The 14,900-nt window shown below is 48.1% G+C and overlaps 1 protein-coding gene across 1 annotated transcript in view; it reads right to left on the bottom strand.

Moving 5' to 3' along the window:
* Nucleotides 1-4,933: 4,933 nt before the first annotated feature.
* Nucleotides 4,934-14,900, bottom strand: part of LOC119933295 (epididymal sperm-binding protein 1-like) — an 18,911-nt gene continuing 8,944 nt past the window's right edge. Inside the window, exons 4-8 of the mRNA XM_038752742.1 lie at nt 13,554-13,718; nt 10,694-10,858; nt 8,964-9,128; nt 6,343-6,511; nt 4,934-5,025 (exon numbers count right to left, since the gene is read on the bottom strand). Coding sequence (XP_038608670.1) covers nt 6,348-6,511; nt 8,964-9,128; nt 10,694-10,858; nt 13,554-13,718 — 659 coding nt within the window. The 3' untranslated portion in view covers nt 4,934-5,025; nt 6,343-6,347. The remainder of the gene's footprint in view (nt 5,026-6,342; nt 6,512-8,963; nt 9,129-10,693; nt 10,859-13,553; nt 13,719-14,900) is intronic.

Here is a 14,900-nt window from a genome sequence, read left to right as displayed (position 1 = left end):
CATCAATCGTATTTATTGAGCGCTTACTATGTGCAGAGCACTGTACTAAGCGCTTGAAGCATAGATAAAATACACCCAGTTCGTTCGGTCGTATTCACTGAGCTCTCACTGTGTGCGGAGCACTGTTCTAAGCGCTTGGGAGAGGACGATATAACAATAAACAGACACGGGACCCCAGCCGTCTGCGATGGCCAGTTTTCCCACTGCCTTGTCTGTTTCTCGCTGATGTTCTTGCCAAAGGACATACACAACTGTCCTGTTTCTGAGTGACCCAAAGCCCATTTCTCTGCAGGAGCTTATTCATTCACTCACTCATTCAATCGTATTTATTGAGCGCCTACTGTGTTCAGAGCACTGTACTAAGCGCTTGGGAAGTACAAGTTGGCAATATATAGAGACGGTCCCTACCCAACAATGGGCTCCCGGTCTAGAAGGGGAGACAGACAACAAAACTAAACATGTGGACAGGTGTCAAGTCATCACAATAAATAGAAATAAAGCTAGATGCACATCATCAACACAATAAATAGAATAGTAAATATGTACAAGTAAAATAAATAGAGTAATAAATCTATACAAACATATTAGAGAAGCAGCGTGGCTCAGTGGAAAGAGCCTGGGCTTTGGAGTCAGAGGTCATGAGTTCAAATCCCGGCTCCACCACTCGTCAGCTGAGTGACTTTGGGCAAGTCACTTCACTTCTCTGGGCCTCAGTTACCTCATCTGTAAAATGGGGATTAACACTGTGAACCCCACGGGGGACAACCTGATCACCTTGTAAATTCCCCAGCGCTTAGAACAGTGCTCTGCACATAGTAAGAGCTTAATAAATGCCATTATTATATATACAGGTTTATATATATATTATATTTTATTGTATATATATATATTTATATATATTTCATATGCAATGTGTGTCCAACTCCATTTGCTTGTATCCACCCCAGCGTTCAGTACAGTGCTTGGCACGTAGTAAGCGCTTAACAAATACCATTATTTTTATTATTGTAATCTCGAAACTGATATCTGACCACCCTGAAGACACACATCGACACACCCATAAACGCTCCATTTCCTGACGGATGTCTGTCTCGCTCTGCGCCTGCGTCTACCTGCCTGTGATTTGGGGTGTGATTCAGAAGCAGCGTGGCTCAGTGGAAAGAGCCCGGGCTTTGGAGTCAAAGGTCATGGGTTCAAATCCCAGCTCTGCCAATTGTCAGCTGTGTGACTTTGGGCAAGTCACTTCACTTCTCTGGGCCTCAGTTCCCTCATCTGTCAAATGGGGATTAAGACCGTGAGCCCCCCGTGGGGCAACCTGATCACTTTGTAACCTCCCCAGCACTTAGAACAGTGCTTTGCACATAGTAAGTGAATAATAAATGCCATTATTATTATTATTATTATTTACTTCATGCTCTCTTGCTGCCACCTCACTCACCCCACAAGCCCCCCTCCCTGTTCTCTCTGCTGGGAAAAGGGAAACAAGGCAATTAGATGCAAAAAGAGGCCTATTATCCTCTTCACTGTTTTTCCAGAAGACTGCTGGCTAAATGGAGGAAAGATGAGGGAGGGGAAGGAAAAATGAGGTGTCATGCCCTGTACCCCCTGTCTTTTATGTCTATGGTACTTGTTTCGCGTCCGCTACGTGCGAGGCATTGTACTAAGGCAGTGGGGTAGATACAAAATCATCAGGACGGACACGATCCCTGTCCCGCAGGGGGATCCCGGTTTGTCAGAGGAGGATTTAATTCCCATTTTACGGATGAGGTAACTCAGGCACAGAGAAGCCAAGTGACTTGCCCAAGGTCCACAGCAGACAAGTGGTGGAGCTGGAATTGGAGGCCAGGTCTCCCGTCTCCTAGGCCCATGCTCTTTCCACTAGGCCACACTGCTTCTCGATTTAGACTGTGAGCCCACTGTTGGGTAGGGACTGTCTCTATATGTTGCCAATTTGTACTTCCCAAGCGCTTAGTACAGTGCTCTGCACATAGTAAGCGCTCAATAAATATGATTGATGATGATGATGATGATTTTCCTTGGTGACTGCTGACTGCAAGCACGGAAGCACCGTCCTCCTGTCTGTCTCCCCCTCTATACTGCAAGCACATTGTGGGCAGCGAATAATAATAATAATAATAATAATAATAATAATAATAATAATAATAATAATAATAATTGTGATATTTGCTAAGTGCTATGTGCCAGGCACCGTACTGAGCACTGTTGTGTCATACTCTCCCATGCTCTGCACACAGTAAGGGCTTAATAAATCAGATTGATGGATTGTAAACTCACTGTGGGCAGGGACTAGGTCCGTTTATTGTTATTTTGTACTCTCCCAAGCGCTTAGTGCAGTGCTTTGCACACAGTCAGCACTCAATAAATATGAATGATTGAATTCAACAAGCCCAATCCTTGTAGAAGCAGAGTAGTTTAGTGGAAAGAGCCCAGCCTTGGGAGTCAGAGGTTGTGGGTTCTAATCCCAGCTCCGTCACTTGTCAGCTGGGTGACTTTGGGCAAGTCACTTCACTTCTCTGGGCCTCAGTTACCTCATCTGTCAAATGGGGATTAAGACTGTGAGCCTCACGTGGGACAACCTGATTACCTTGTATCCCCCCAGCGCCTAGAAGAGTGCTTGGCACATAGTAAGTGCTTAACAAATACCATCATTATTATTATTAAGTGCTTACTATGTGCCAAGCCCTGTTCTAAGTGCTGGGATAGATACAAGGTGATCAGGTTGTCCCACGTGAGGCTCACAGTCTTAATCCCCATTTGACAGATGAGGTAACTGAAGCAGAGAGAAGTTAAGTGACTTGTCCAAAGCCACACAGCCGACAAGTGGCGGAGTCGGGATTAGAACCCATGCCCTTTGTGGCTTGTACCCATCCCAGCACTTATTACAGTGCCTGGCATATAGTAAGCGTTCAACAAGTACTACAATTCATTCATTCATTCAATCGTACTTATTGAGCACTTACTGTAGGCAAAGCACTGTATTAAGCGCTTGGGAGAGTACAGTATAACACATTCCCGCCCACAACGAGCTCACAGTCTAGAGGGGGAGGCAGATATTGATATAAATAAATTGATAAATAAATTACAGGTATATACATATACAATTATTAATTATTATTAAAAAGAGGTTCCACGCTTTAAGGTTTCAACCCATCCTCCATCGACCAGTGGAGAAGGGAGAGCCGTGGAGGCGTCTGGGAAAATAAAGCTAAATGAAATTTGGGTGTAGGAAGGGATTTGCACCATCAGTTTATGGGAAATGTAGTTCATTTGTATCCATCAATCAATCAACCAATCAATCGTATTTATTGAGCGCTTACTGTGTGCAGAGCACTGTACTAAGCGCTTGGGAAGTACAAGTTGGCAACATATAGAGACAGTCCCTACCCAACAGTGGGCTCACAGTCTAAAAGAGTGGGCTCACAGTATCCATGTCTGTCTTCCCCTCTCCCTGCCAGACTGTAAGTGCTCTGCAGACAGTAAGCGCTCAATAAATACGACTGAATGAATGAAACGTACTGGCCGGGAGTCTTAACTCAAGCAGTAAATTGAGGACTGCCCCTTGTTGTTGCTAATCGCCTCATTACTATATCCAAAGTATGATCAGATAAGGCCTTAGTAGTCAGCCAGTTGGGTAATTGTCCCATCAGACCTGAGGATACAGTCTCACCCATGATAATAACAATAATAATAATGGCATTTGTTAAGCGCTTACTATGTGCAAAGCACTGTTCTAAGCGCTGGGGAGGATACAAGGTGATCAGCTTGTCCCATGGGGGGGCTCACAGTCTTCATCCCCATTCTACAGATGAGAACTGAGGCCCAGAGAAGTTGTGACTAGCCCAAAGTCATCATCATCAATCGTATTTATTGAGCGCTTACTGTGTGCAGAGCACTGTACTAAGCGCTTGGGAAGTACAAGTTGGCAACATATAGAGACAGTCCCTACCCAACAGTGGGCTGACTTTCAAGACTTCGAGTAAGCAGAGTCCAGCTGACCCAAGCACTTAGAACAGTGCTCTGCACACAGTAAGCGCTCAATAAATACGATTGAATGAATTAAAATGACAAAAAACAATAATAAAAAGGGAGGCAAATTTCCTCTCATTTGATTTATTCTATTCATTCAGTTGTATTTGAGTGCTTACTGTGTGCAAAGCACTGTACTAAGCGCTTGGGAGAGTACAACAGAACAATAAGCAGAAACGTTCCCTGACCACAATGAGCTTATAGTGCAAAGCACTGTACTAAGCATTTGGGAGAGTACCATAGAATAATAAATAGACACCTTCCCTGCCCACAACGAACTTACTATCTAAAGGGGGACACATAAAATATAAATTGATATGTTTACATAAGTATAAATATCATCAGCCTTAAGCACTGCACTAAGCGCTGGGGTAGATACAAGATAATCAGGTCCCGCATGGGGCTCAGATTCTAAGTAGGAGGGAGAATTCCCTCACCTCCCCCCATCTTACCTCCTTCCCTTCCCCACAGCACCTGTATATATGTATATATGTTTGTACAGTTTTATTACTCTATTTATTTTACTTGTACATATCTATTCCATTTATTTTATTTTGTTAGTATGTTTGGTTTTGTTCTCTGTCTCCCCCTTTTAGACTGTGAGCCCACTGTTGGGTAGGGACTGTCTCTATATGTTGCCAACTTGTACTTCCCAAGCACTTAGTACAGTGCTCTGCACACAGTAAGTGCTCAATAAGTACGATTGATGATGATGATGATGAACAGAGATTGTTAGCATTTATTTTCTGTCTTAGAAATCAGGAGAAGCCCCCCACCCCTTCTCTTCTCACCCCTTCACCCCCAAATAAAGTTCTCACTTCCACCTGGATCCCAACATAAAGAGTCAGTCTCTGAAAGGCAGATAGTTAGCATTTATTTTCTCTCTTAGAAATCAGGAGAAGTCCCCCAACCCCTCCACTACTCAATTGTGAGGTTCTTTGAAGTCTCTCTTCAATCCCCCTTGCTGCATCTGGGGATCTGCAATGGAAGAGTTGTTAGGACGTACGCATCCCATGCATAGCTGTCCCTCCCCCGTCCCTCCCAACCCAGTCACTCGGGGCAGGGTCAGATAATAACAATAATAATGACGGTATTTGTTAAGTGCTTACTTTGTGCCAAGCACTGTACAACGCGCTGGGGTGGATACAAGCAAATTGAGTTGGACACAGTCCCTGTCCCGTGTGGGACTCACAGTTTCAATCCCCATTTTCCAGATGAGGGAACTGAGGCCCAGAATATCGAAGTGACTTGCCCAAGGTCACACAGCAGACAAGTGTGCTGACTCTTAGGCCCGTGCTCTATCCACTACGCCACGGGGCTTATTTTATTTTGTTAATATGTTTGGTTTTGTTCTCTGTCTCCCCCTTCTACAATTATAATAAGAATAATAATGATGGCATTTATTAAGCGCTTACTATGTGCAAAGCACTGTTCTAAGTGCTGGGGGGATACAAGGTCATGAGGTTGTCCCACATGGGGCTCACAGTCTTCATCCCCATTTTACAGATGAGGGAACTGAGGCCCAGAGAAGTGCAGTGACTTGCCCAAAGTCACACGGCTGACAAGTGGCGGAGCCGGGATTTGAACCCATGACCTCTGACTCCAAAGCCCGGGCTCTTTTCCACTGAGCCACGCTGCTTCTCCAAACTGTGAGCCCACTGTTGGGTAGGGACTGTCTCTATATGTTGCCAACTTGTACTTCCCAAGCACTTAGTACACAGTAAGCGCTCAATAAATACGATTGATTGATTGATTGATTGATTGGTATTTTCTGGCCGGGGTCCGATGACCCGGGGCTAGGTCTGGGGTGAGGGAGCTTTAAGACTGTGAGCCCACTGTTGGGTAGGGACCGTCTCTATGTGTTGCCGACTTGTACTTCCCAAGCGCTTAGTACAGGGCTCTGCACATAGTAAGTGCTCAATAAATATGATTGATTGATTGATTTAAGGACAGAACTGGTGCCTCACTGAGGAGCCCCTGCTCGCATCCTCCCTCTCATCATCATCATCAATCGTATTTATTGAGCGCTTACTAGGTGCAGAGCACTGTACTAAGCGCTTGGGAAGTACAAATTGGTAACATATAGAGACAGTCCCTGCCCAGCAGTGGGCTCACAGTCTAAAAGGGGGAGACAGAGAACAAAACCAAACATACTACTCTCCTCACGGGGTGACCGCCCGGGGACCCCCATGCCCTCTTAGATGGCTCTGGCGTGGTGAGGGTGCACAATATGCCACGGAGAGAAAGGCCCTCTCTCCCCTCTCTCCCCTCGCCCGATGGCACCCCGGACCGTACCCGGCTTAGGACGGGCACAGGGCCCAGAGGCGGTCCCGGTCGTAGTTGTCCGTGGTGGCACACCAGAGCTTGGCGTTGACGTCACTGGCGTTGGTGCAGCCGGAGTAGAGTTGGCCCTCGAAGACAAAGGGGAAGACGCAGCGCGGCGCGGGCAGACCGCCCTCAAAACCTGTCCGGCAGAGAAGGGGGGTTAGGACTGCCGGGCTCCTCAGCCCCCGTAGGGCCCCTGGGGGGAATCTCCCTCCTAAGAGCTTAATACAGAGCTCTGTACACAGTAGATGCCCGGGAAATACAGTTGATTGATAATAATAATGATTGAGGTATTTGTTAAGCGCTTGAGAAAGGGCTTGAGGGAACTGAGGCCCAGAATATCGAAGTGACTTGCCCAAGGTCACACAGCAGACAAGCGCGCTGACTCTTAGGCCCGTGCTCTATCCACTACGCCACAGAGCTTATTTTATTTTGTTAATATGTTTGGTTTTGTTCTCTGTCTCCCCCTCCTAGACTGTGAGCCCACTGTTGGGTAGGGACTGGCTCTATATGTTGCCAACTTGTACTTCCCAAGCGCTTAGTACAGTGCTCTGCACACAGTAAGCGCTCAATAAATACGACTGATTGATTGATTGGTATTTTCTGGCCGGGGTCCGATGACCCGGGGCTAGGTCTGGGGTGAGGGAGCTTTAAGACTGTGAGCCCACTGTTGGGTAGGGACCGTCTCTATATGTTGCCAATTTGTACTTCCCAAGCGCTTAGTACAGTGCTCTGCACATAGTAAGCGCTCAATAAATACGATTGATGATGATGAAGAAAGACAGTTGACGGATAATAATAATAATTGAGGTATTTGTTAAGCACTTACTATGTGCTGGGAACTGTCCTAAGCGCTGGGGCAGATACAAGCAAATTGGGTTGGACACTGTCCCTGTCCCACATGGGGCTCACAACCTTAATCCCCATTTTACAGAGGAGGTAACCGAGGAACTGAGAAGTAAAGTGACTTGTCCAAGGTCACGCAGCAGCTACATGGTGGAGCCGGGATTAGAACACAGGTCCTTCTGCCTCCCAGGCTTGGTCTCTAGCCACTGGGGAGGGGAACAGGGGGAGGAAAGAGAAATGGAGGAACAAAGGACAGAAGCGAGAGGAGAGGGTAGAGACGCAGACCCAAGGCCGAGGAGGACTGGGAGGGAATCTTCTTCTATTCTTAGAGCCCACTGGTGGCCTGATCACCATTCACAGCTCTGTAACAATAATAATAATAATCATAATAATAACAGTAATAATATTTGTTAGGCACTTACCAGATCCCAGGCACTGTACTAAGCACCAGAGTAATAATAATAATAATAATGATGGCATTTGTTAAGCGCTTACTATGTGCCAAGCATTATTGTAAAGTGCTGGGGGGAGACACAAGGTAATGAGGTTGTCCCACCCGGGTCTCACATTCTTAACCCCCATTTTACAGATGAGGTAACTGAGGCACGGAGAAGTGAAGTGACTTGCCCAAAGTCACCCAGCTGACAAGTGGCGGAGCCGGGATTAGAACCCACGACCTCTGACTCCTAAGCCCAGGCTCTTTCCACTGAGCCACGTTGCTTCCCAGGCAACCCAGTTACACACAATCGCTGTTCCTTATTAGGGTCAGGGTCTAAATAGGGAGACGACTTACATGGGTCTTTGATCCCCATTTGAAAGATCAATCAATCAATCGTATTTATTGAGCGCTTACTGTGTGCAGAGCACTGTACTAAGCGCTTGGGAAGTACAAGTTGGCAACGTATAGAAAGATGAAGCATTCCGGCCCCAAGGGAGGAGACGGGGTGAGGGGTCATTCATTCATTCATTCAATCGTATTTATTGAGCGCTTACTGTGTTCAGAGCACTGTACTAGGCGTTTGGGAAGTACAAGTTGGCAACATATAGAGACGGTCCCTACTCAACAACGGGCTCACAGTCTAGAAGGGGGAGACAGACAACAAAACAAAACATGTGGACGGTGTCAAGTCATCAGAATAAAGAGAATCAAAGCTAGATGCACATCATTAACAAAATAAATAGAATAGTCAATATGTACAAGTAAAATAAATAGAGTCATAAATCTGTACAAACATATATACAGGTGCTGTGGGGAGGGGAAGGAGGTAGGGCGGGGGGATGGGGAGGAGGAGAGGAAAAAGGGGGCTCAGTGTGGGAAGGCCTCCTGGAGGAGGTGAGCTCTCAGTAGGGCTTGGAAGGGAGGAAGAGAGCTAGCTTGGCGGATGTGCGGAGGGAGGGCATTTCGGGCCAGGGGGAGGACGTGGGCCGGGGGTCGATGGCGCGACAGGGGAGAACGAGGCCCGGTGAGGAGATTAGCGGCGGAGGAGTAGAGGGTGCGGGCTGGGCTGCAGAAGGACAGAAGGGAGGTGAGGTAGGAGGGGACGAGGTGATGGACAGCCTTGAAGCCGAGAGTGAGGAGTTTTTCAGTCCACCCTGTTTATTGAGCACTCGCCGTATGCAGAGCACTGTACTGATCACTTAGAAGAGGACACCATAGCAATAAACACACTCCCTGCCCACAAGAAGCTCACAGTCCGCGGGGAGACCCATCCATGCCCTAGGGGCGGGGAGCGGGGGACCCTCACCCAATTCGGCACAGTAGTCCCACCGTCCGTCGCTGTCGTAACTGCTGGTGGTGGAGCACCAGAAACGGCCGGCTCCGTGGCTGAGGGCGACGCAGGAGTTGTGAGGCCGCCCCTTGTAGATGAACGGGAAGACGCAGCTGGGCCCGAACCTCTCCTGGCTCAACACTGTGGACACAGGCCGGGGCTCAGCCTGGCGGCTGACCCAGAACCCCCCGACCCGGCCCTACCTCCAGCCTGACGCTCCACTTCTCATCAAAGGGAAGGAAAGGATCATGATGACCGTATTTGTTAAGCGCTTATTATGTGCCGAGCACTGTTAATAATAATAATAATCGTGGCATTTGTTAGCGCTTACTATGTGCCAGGCGCCGTTCTAAGCGCTGGGGTAGAGGCGAGCTAATCAGGTTGGACACAGTCGCTGTCCCCATAGAGAAGCAGCGTGGCTCAGTGGAAAGAGCACGGGCTTTGGAGTCGGAGGTCATGGGTTCTAATCCCGCACCGCCAATTGTCATCTGTGTGACTTTGGGCAAGTCACTTCACTTCTCTGGGCCTCAGTTCCCTCATCTGTAAAATGAGGATTAAGACTGTGAGCCCCCCGTGGGACAATCTGATCACCTTGTAACCTCCCCAGCGCTTAGAACAGTGCTTTGCACGCAGTAAGCACTTAATAAATGCCATTATTATTATTATTATTCACTGTCATGAATTGTACTTTCCAAGCGCCCTGCACACTTTAAGCGCTCAATCAATCAATCAATCAATCGTATTTATTGAGCGCTTACTGTGTGCAGAGCACTGTACTAAGCGCTTGGGAAGTACAAGTCGGCAACACAGTGAGACAGTCCCTAACCAACAGCGGGCTCACAGTCTAGAAGGGGGAGACAGAGAACAAAACCAAACATACTAACAAAATAAAATAAATAGAATAAATACGATGGAATGAATGAATAATCCCCATTTTACAGATGATGGAACTGAGGCATGGAGAAGTGAAGTGAGTGGCCCAAGGTCACACGGCAGACAAGTGGCAGAGCCGGGATTAGAATCCAGGTCCTTCTGACTCCTGGGCCTGGGCTCCGTCCATTAGCCCATGCTGCTTCCAAAGAATAATAACTGTTTAATTATTTAATTGATCAATCAGTGGTATTTACCGGGCCCTTGCTCTGTGCCAAGCACTGTGGCCTAGTAATAATAATAATAATAATGATGGCATTTGTTAAGCGCTTACTATGTGCAAAGCATTGTTCTAAGCGCTGGGGGGGATGCAAGGTGATCAGGTTGTCCCACGTGGGGCTCACAGTCGTAATCCCCATTTTACAGTTGAGGTAACTGAGGCTCAGAGAAGTAGAGCACAGCCCTGGGAGACAAAAGGACCTGCATTCTAAGCTCGGCTCCGCCATTCATCTACTGTGTGCCCTTGGACAGGTCACTTCACCTCTCTGGGCCTCAGTTCATACCGTGAATGAATTCGGACTTGGTCCGAACTGATTAGCTTGCATCTACCCCAGGGCTTAATACAGTGCCTGGTTCACAATAAGCACTTAAATACTATTAAAAAAACCCTCGTATTTTACTCTTCTAAGTGCTTAGCACAGTGTTCTACCCAAAGTAAGCGCTTAATAAACACCACGGATTAATGGAGCAAGACTTAACTTTCACCCGGGACTCCACCCCAACCCGGGACCTTCCTCTTCCACCGCCCCCGGTCCTCTCCGCCCCGGTGTCGTTACTGGTGTCGGGGCAGTAACTCCAGAGCTTGTCTCGGTCGTAGTTGGAGGTAGTGCCGCACCAGAAGCCTTCCCTCCCCTGGCCGCCTTCGAGGCAGCGGTAGGACGGAGACTTGTTGTGAATGAAGGGGAAGACGCAGCTCTCGCCGTTGCTGTTGCCTCCGTAGGCTGGAAACAAAAGTGGGACAGGAAGAGGGACAAATCAGGCAAGGAGGAACGTTCCCGGAGGTCATCTCCGCCAGGCCCCTGCATCGGGGCAGGCCTGGAGCCGATCCTTGGCAGGCAACACTCGCTCTTACACTCGAGTATCTCCAGAGCGGGGTCCCCAATCTCTCTTTCTTCCTTTCTTTCTCTCTCTTTCTTTCTCAAGGAGGAAAAAAAATTGTATTTGTTAAGCGCTTACTCTGTGCCAGGCGCTGTACGAAGCACTGGGGTAGATAGAAGTTAATCGGGTTGGCCACAGTCCCTGTCCCACCTTGGGCTCCCCATTTTACAGATGCGGTAACTGAGGCACAGAGACGTGAAGCGACTTGCCCAAGATCACCCAGCAGACAAGTGGCAGAGCCGGGATTAGAACACAGATCCTTCTGACTCCCAAGCCCCTGCTCTGTCCACTTAAGCTACGCTGTGGGTGACCCGATTTCCTTGGGAACACCGAGCTCTTCTGTTGAGTTAAGCCCTGGACAGGTTTTCTCGTCACCCGGGCCAAAATCAACAGATTAAAGATAATCACATCAGGAAGTCGACGGGACCTATTACCGGATGTGAAGGGTTTCGGTGACGCGTTCGATGAGATTCTCAGAAATCAATACCCTCATCGGCTCCGAGAGCTTAAGGGATCTCTCAGAGGTCATGTCATCTGTTCCTCTGCATCCGGGACAACCGATCCCACCCCCCGCTTCACCAACTCCGCTGTGGGTCTCCTCTTCCTGCAGCCAATCAATCCATCAGTGATATTTATTGAGCACTTATTTGGTTTTAGGGTATTTGTTAAGAACTTACTAATGTGCCAGGCCCTATACTAAGTGCTGGGATAGATATGTGGTTGGATACAGTCCATGTCCCTCGGGAGGGCTCTCAATCTTAATCCCCATTTTACAGATGTGGGAACTGAGGCAAGAGGAAGTGAAGTGACTTGTCCACGGTCACACAGCAGACAAGTGGCAGAGCTAGGATTCAGGTCCTTCCAACTTCCAGGTCTGTGCTCTATCGACTCTGCTTCTCAGTGCTCCTATGTGCTGAGCGCTGTACTAAGCACTGGGCAGAATCTGATTTAAAAGAGTCGGTTCATGTTCCCTGATAGAGTCTAGAGGTGTAATGGCCTCGGGAGGTCTTGCAGGGCAGGAAGCGGCCCCTCTGTTGGAGGATGATTGGGGGAGGACCATCTTTCCAGAAAGCAGGGGGATGAACAAGATGACTCTTTAAGAGCCCCACCACCCAAAGGAATTCTGTGATTTGTCTCCTCTTTCGCCTGTAGTCCGGTAGAAAATTCCTAGCTTCCGAGTTTCCCACGCCTAGAACACAGAGTACGGAACCCGGCATCCTGAACCTCGTCCCCTAATAGTCCGCGAACCTTCCGCCCTCCATTCTGCTAGATCGGGGGTCAAATTAATAGCTCCCAAGTTTCCCAATCCAGAACATGGAGTAATAATAACAATAACGATGGCATTTATGAAGCGCTTACTATGTTCAAAGCACTGTTCTAAGCGCTGGGGAGATTACAAGGTGATCAGGTTGTCCCACGGGGGGCTCACGGTCTTAATCCCCATTTGACAGATGAGGTAACTGAGGCCCAGAGAAGTGAAGTGACTTGCCCAAAGTCACACAGCTGACAAGTGACGGAGCCGGGATTTGAACCCATGACCTCTGACTCCAAAGCCCGGCCTCTTTCCACTGAACATATTTATTACTCTATTTATTTATTTATTTATTTTACTTGTACATATCTATCCTATTTATTTTATTTTGTTAGTATGTTTGGTTTTGTTCTCTGTCTCCCCCTTTTAGACTGTGAGCCCACTGTTGGGTAGGGACTGTCTCTATATGTTGCCAATTTGTACTTCCCAAGCGCTTAGTACAGTGCTCTGCACATAGTAAGCGCTCAATAAATACGATTGATTGATTGATTGACTGAACCACGCTTCTTCTCGCCTGCTTACGAGAGCCACTTAGAGCCACTTGCCTGCTGTGTGACCTTGGGCAAGTCGCTTCACTCCTCTGGGCCTCGGTGACCTCATCTGGAAAATGGGGATTAAGACTGTGAGCCGCACACAGGACAAGGACTGTGTCCAATCTGATTAGCTTGGCTCTACCCCAGTGCTTAGTACAGTGCCTGGCACACAGTAAACGCTTAACAAATACCGTTTAAAAATAAAATTCCAAGGTCAGAGGATGAAGAAAATGGAGACGTGGATTTATAGCCTTCTTTATAACCTTCTGAGTCCCAGGGCCGGGCTCTACCCACTAGGCCATGCCTCTTCTCTTGTGTTTCTACTGCATTTGTCTCTTTCTGTGTCGACTCCCCTGCACCGGGCGGCGCTTCCTATTTAGAGAAGCAGCGTGGCTCAGTGGAAAGAGCCCGGGCTTAGGAGTCAGAGGACATGGGTTCAAATCCCGGCTCCGCCAATTGTCAGCTGTGTGACTTTGAGCAAGTCACTTCACTTCTCTGTGCCTCAGTTACCTCATCTGTAAAATGAGGTTGAAGACTGAGCCCCACGTGAGACAACCTGATCACCTTGCATCCCCCCAGCGCTTAGGACAGTGCTTTGCCTATAGTAAGTGCTTAACAAATACCATCATCATTATTATTATTATTATTATTCAGACTCAACTCAGTGAAGAACCCCTCCGTGGCCGGACTTACTCGTGGTGTGACACGGCCTCCATTTGCGGTCGACGTCATAGTTGTTGGTAGTAGCACACCACGCCTTTCCCTCGCTGGCCCCGGTCTCCGTGCAGCTGTGGTAGAATTTCTCCCGGTAGAGAAAGGGGAAGACGCAGGGACGATTGGGAAGGGTCTCCGTGAGAGCTGTTCGGGAGGGGAAGAGGGAAAATAAAAATCAGCCGGCGATGGTGAGACGCATTTCCCTCAGGGTCGGCCTTACACTCCGAACCTGGACGTTTGTACGGTCATCTGCTAACGTAGCCATACGGAGGGGGCTCTAGTCTATGTCTTTGTGACAACATATTCAATGCCCCGCAACCCACAGAAACTCTACCCAAAGGCCTGGCATCCGACCAGTCCAACCCTTGGGCACCGGGACTTACTGGCCAAAGACAAGGCTGACCAGTTCGAGTGAAGGAGCAGTCTCCAGAAGTTAGCCCCTGGGAGCCGATCCCAAGACGGCTGGATCAATCAATCAATCGTATTTATTGAGCACTTACTATGTGCAGAGCACTGTACTCTGTGCGAAGAGAGATGCAAGCTCGTGGTAGGCAAGGAACGCATCTCTTATCTCTTATATTGTTATATTGTCCTCTCCCGATAAAAATAACGATAATTATGGTATTTGTTAAGGGCTTACTATGCGCCAGGCTGGAGTGGATACAAGCAAATCAGGTTGGACACAATCCCTGTCTCATTGGGGCTCACGGTCTCGGTCCCCCTTTTACAGATGAGGTAACTGAGGCACGGCGAAACAAAGTGACTTGCCCAAGGTCACACGGCAGAGGTGGGATTAGAACCCAGGACCTTCTGACTCCCAGGGCCGTGCTCGAGCCACTATGCATGCTGGTTTCCAAGCACTTAGTAACAGTGCTCTGCACACAGTACGTGCTCTGATTGACCGACTGACTGAAGAGAGACGGAATAAAGAAGGAAGTAGGTGGGGTGGGGGGTCCTTTCTGAGGAAAAGGGAAAGGAAGTGTGGGAGGAGGAGAAGATGTAATAATACTACTACTAATAATAATAATAATGATTTATTAAGTGCTTACTATGTGCCAAGCACTGGAGTAGATACAAGGTAATCAGGCTGTCCCACCTGCGGCTCACAGTCTTAACCCCCACTTTACAGATGAGGTAACTGAGGCACAGAGAAGTTAAGTGACTTGCCCAAAGTCACACAGATGATAAGTGGCGGAGTCAGGATTAGAACCCATGACCTCTGACTCCCAAGCTTGTGCTCTTTCCACTAAGCCCCGTTGCTTCTCAGGTCAAGTGAGGAAGGAATCTCCAGAAGTTAGCGTCTTGGGAACCATTTCCATGAAAACT

This window comes from Tachyglossus aculeatus, chromosome 10, assembly GCF_015852505.1.
Source record: "Tachyglossus aculeatus isolate mTacAcu1 chromosome 10, mTacAcu1.pri, whole genome shotgun sequence".
NCBI lineage: Eukaryota > Metazoa > Chordata > Mammalia > Monotremata > Tachyglossidae > Tachyglossus > Tachyglossus aculeatus.
This window is presented reverse-complemented; position numbering and strand designations above follow the sequence as displayed.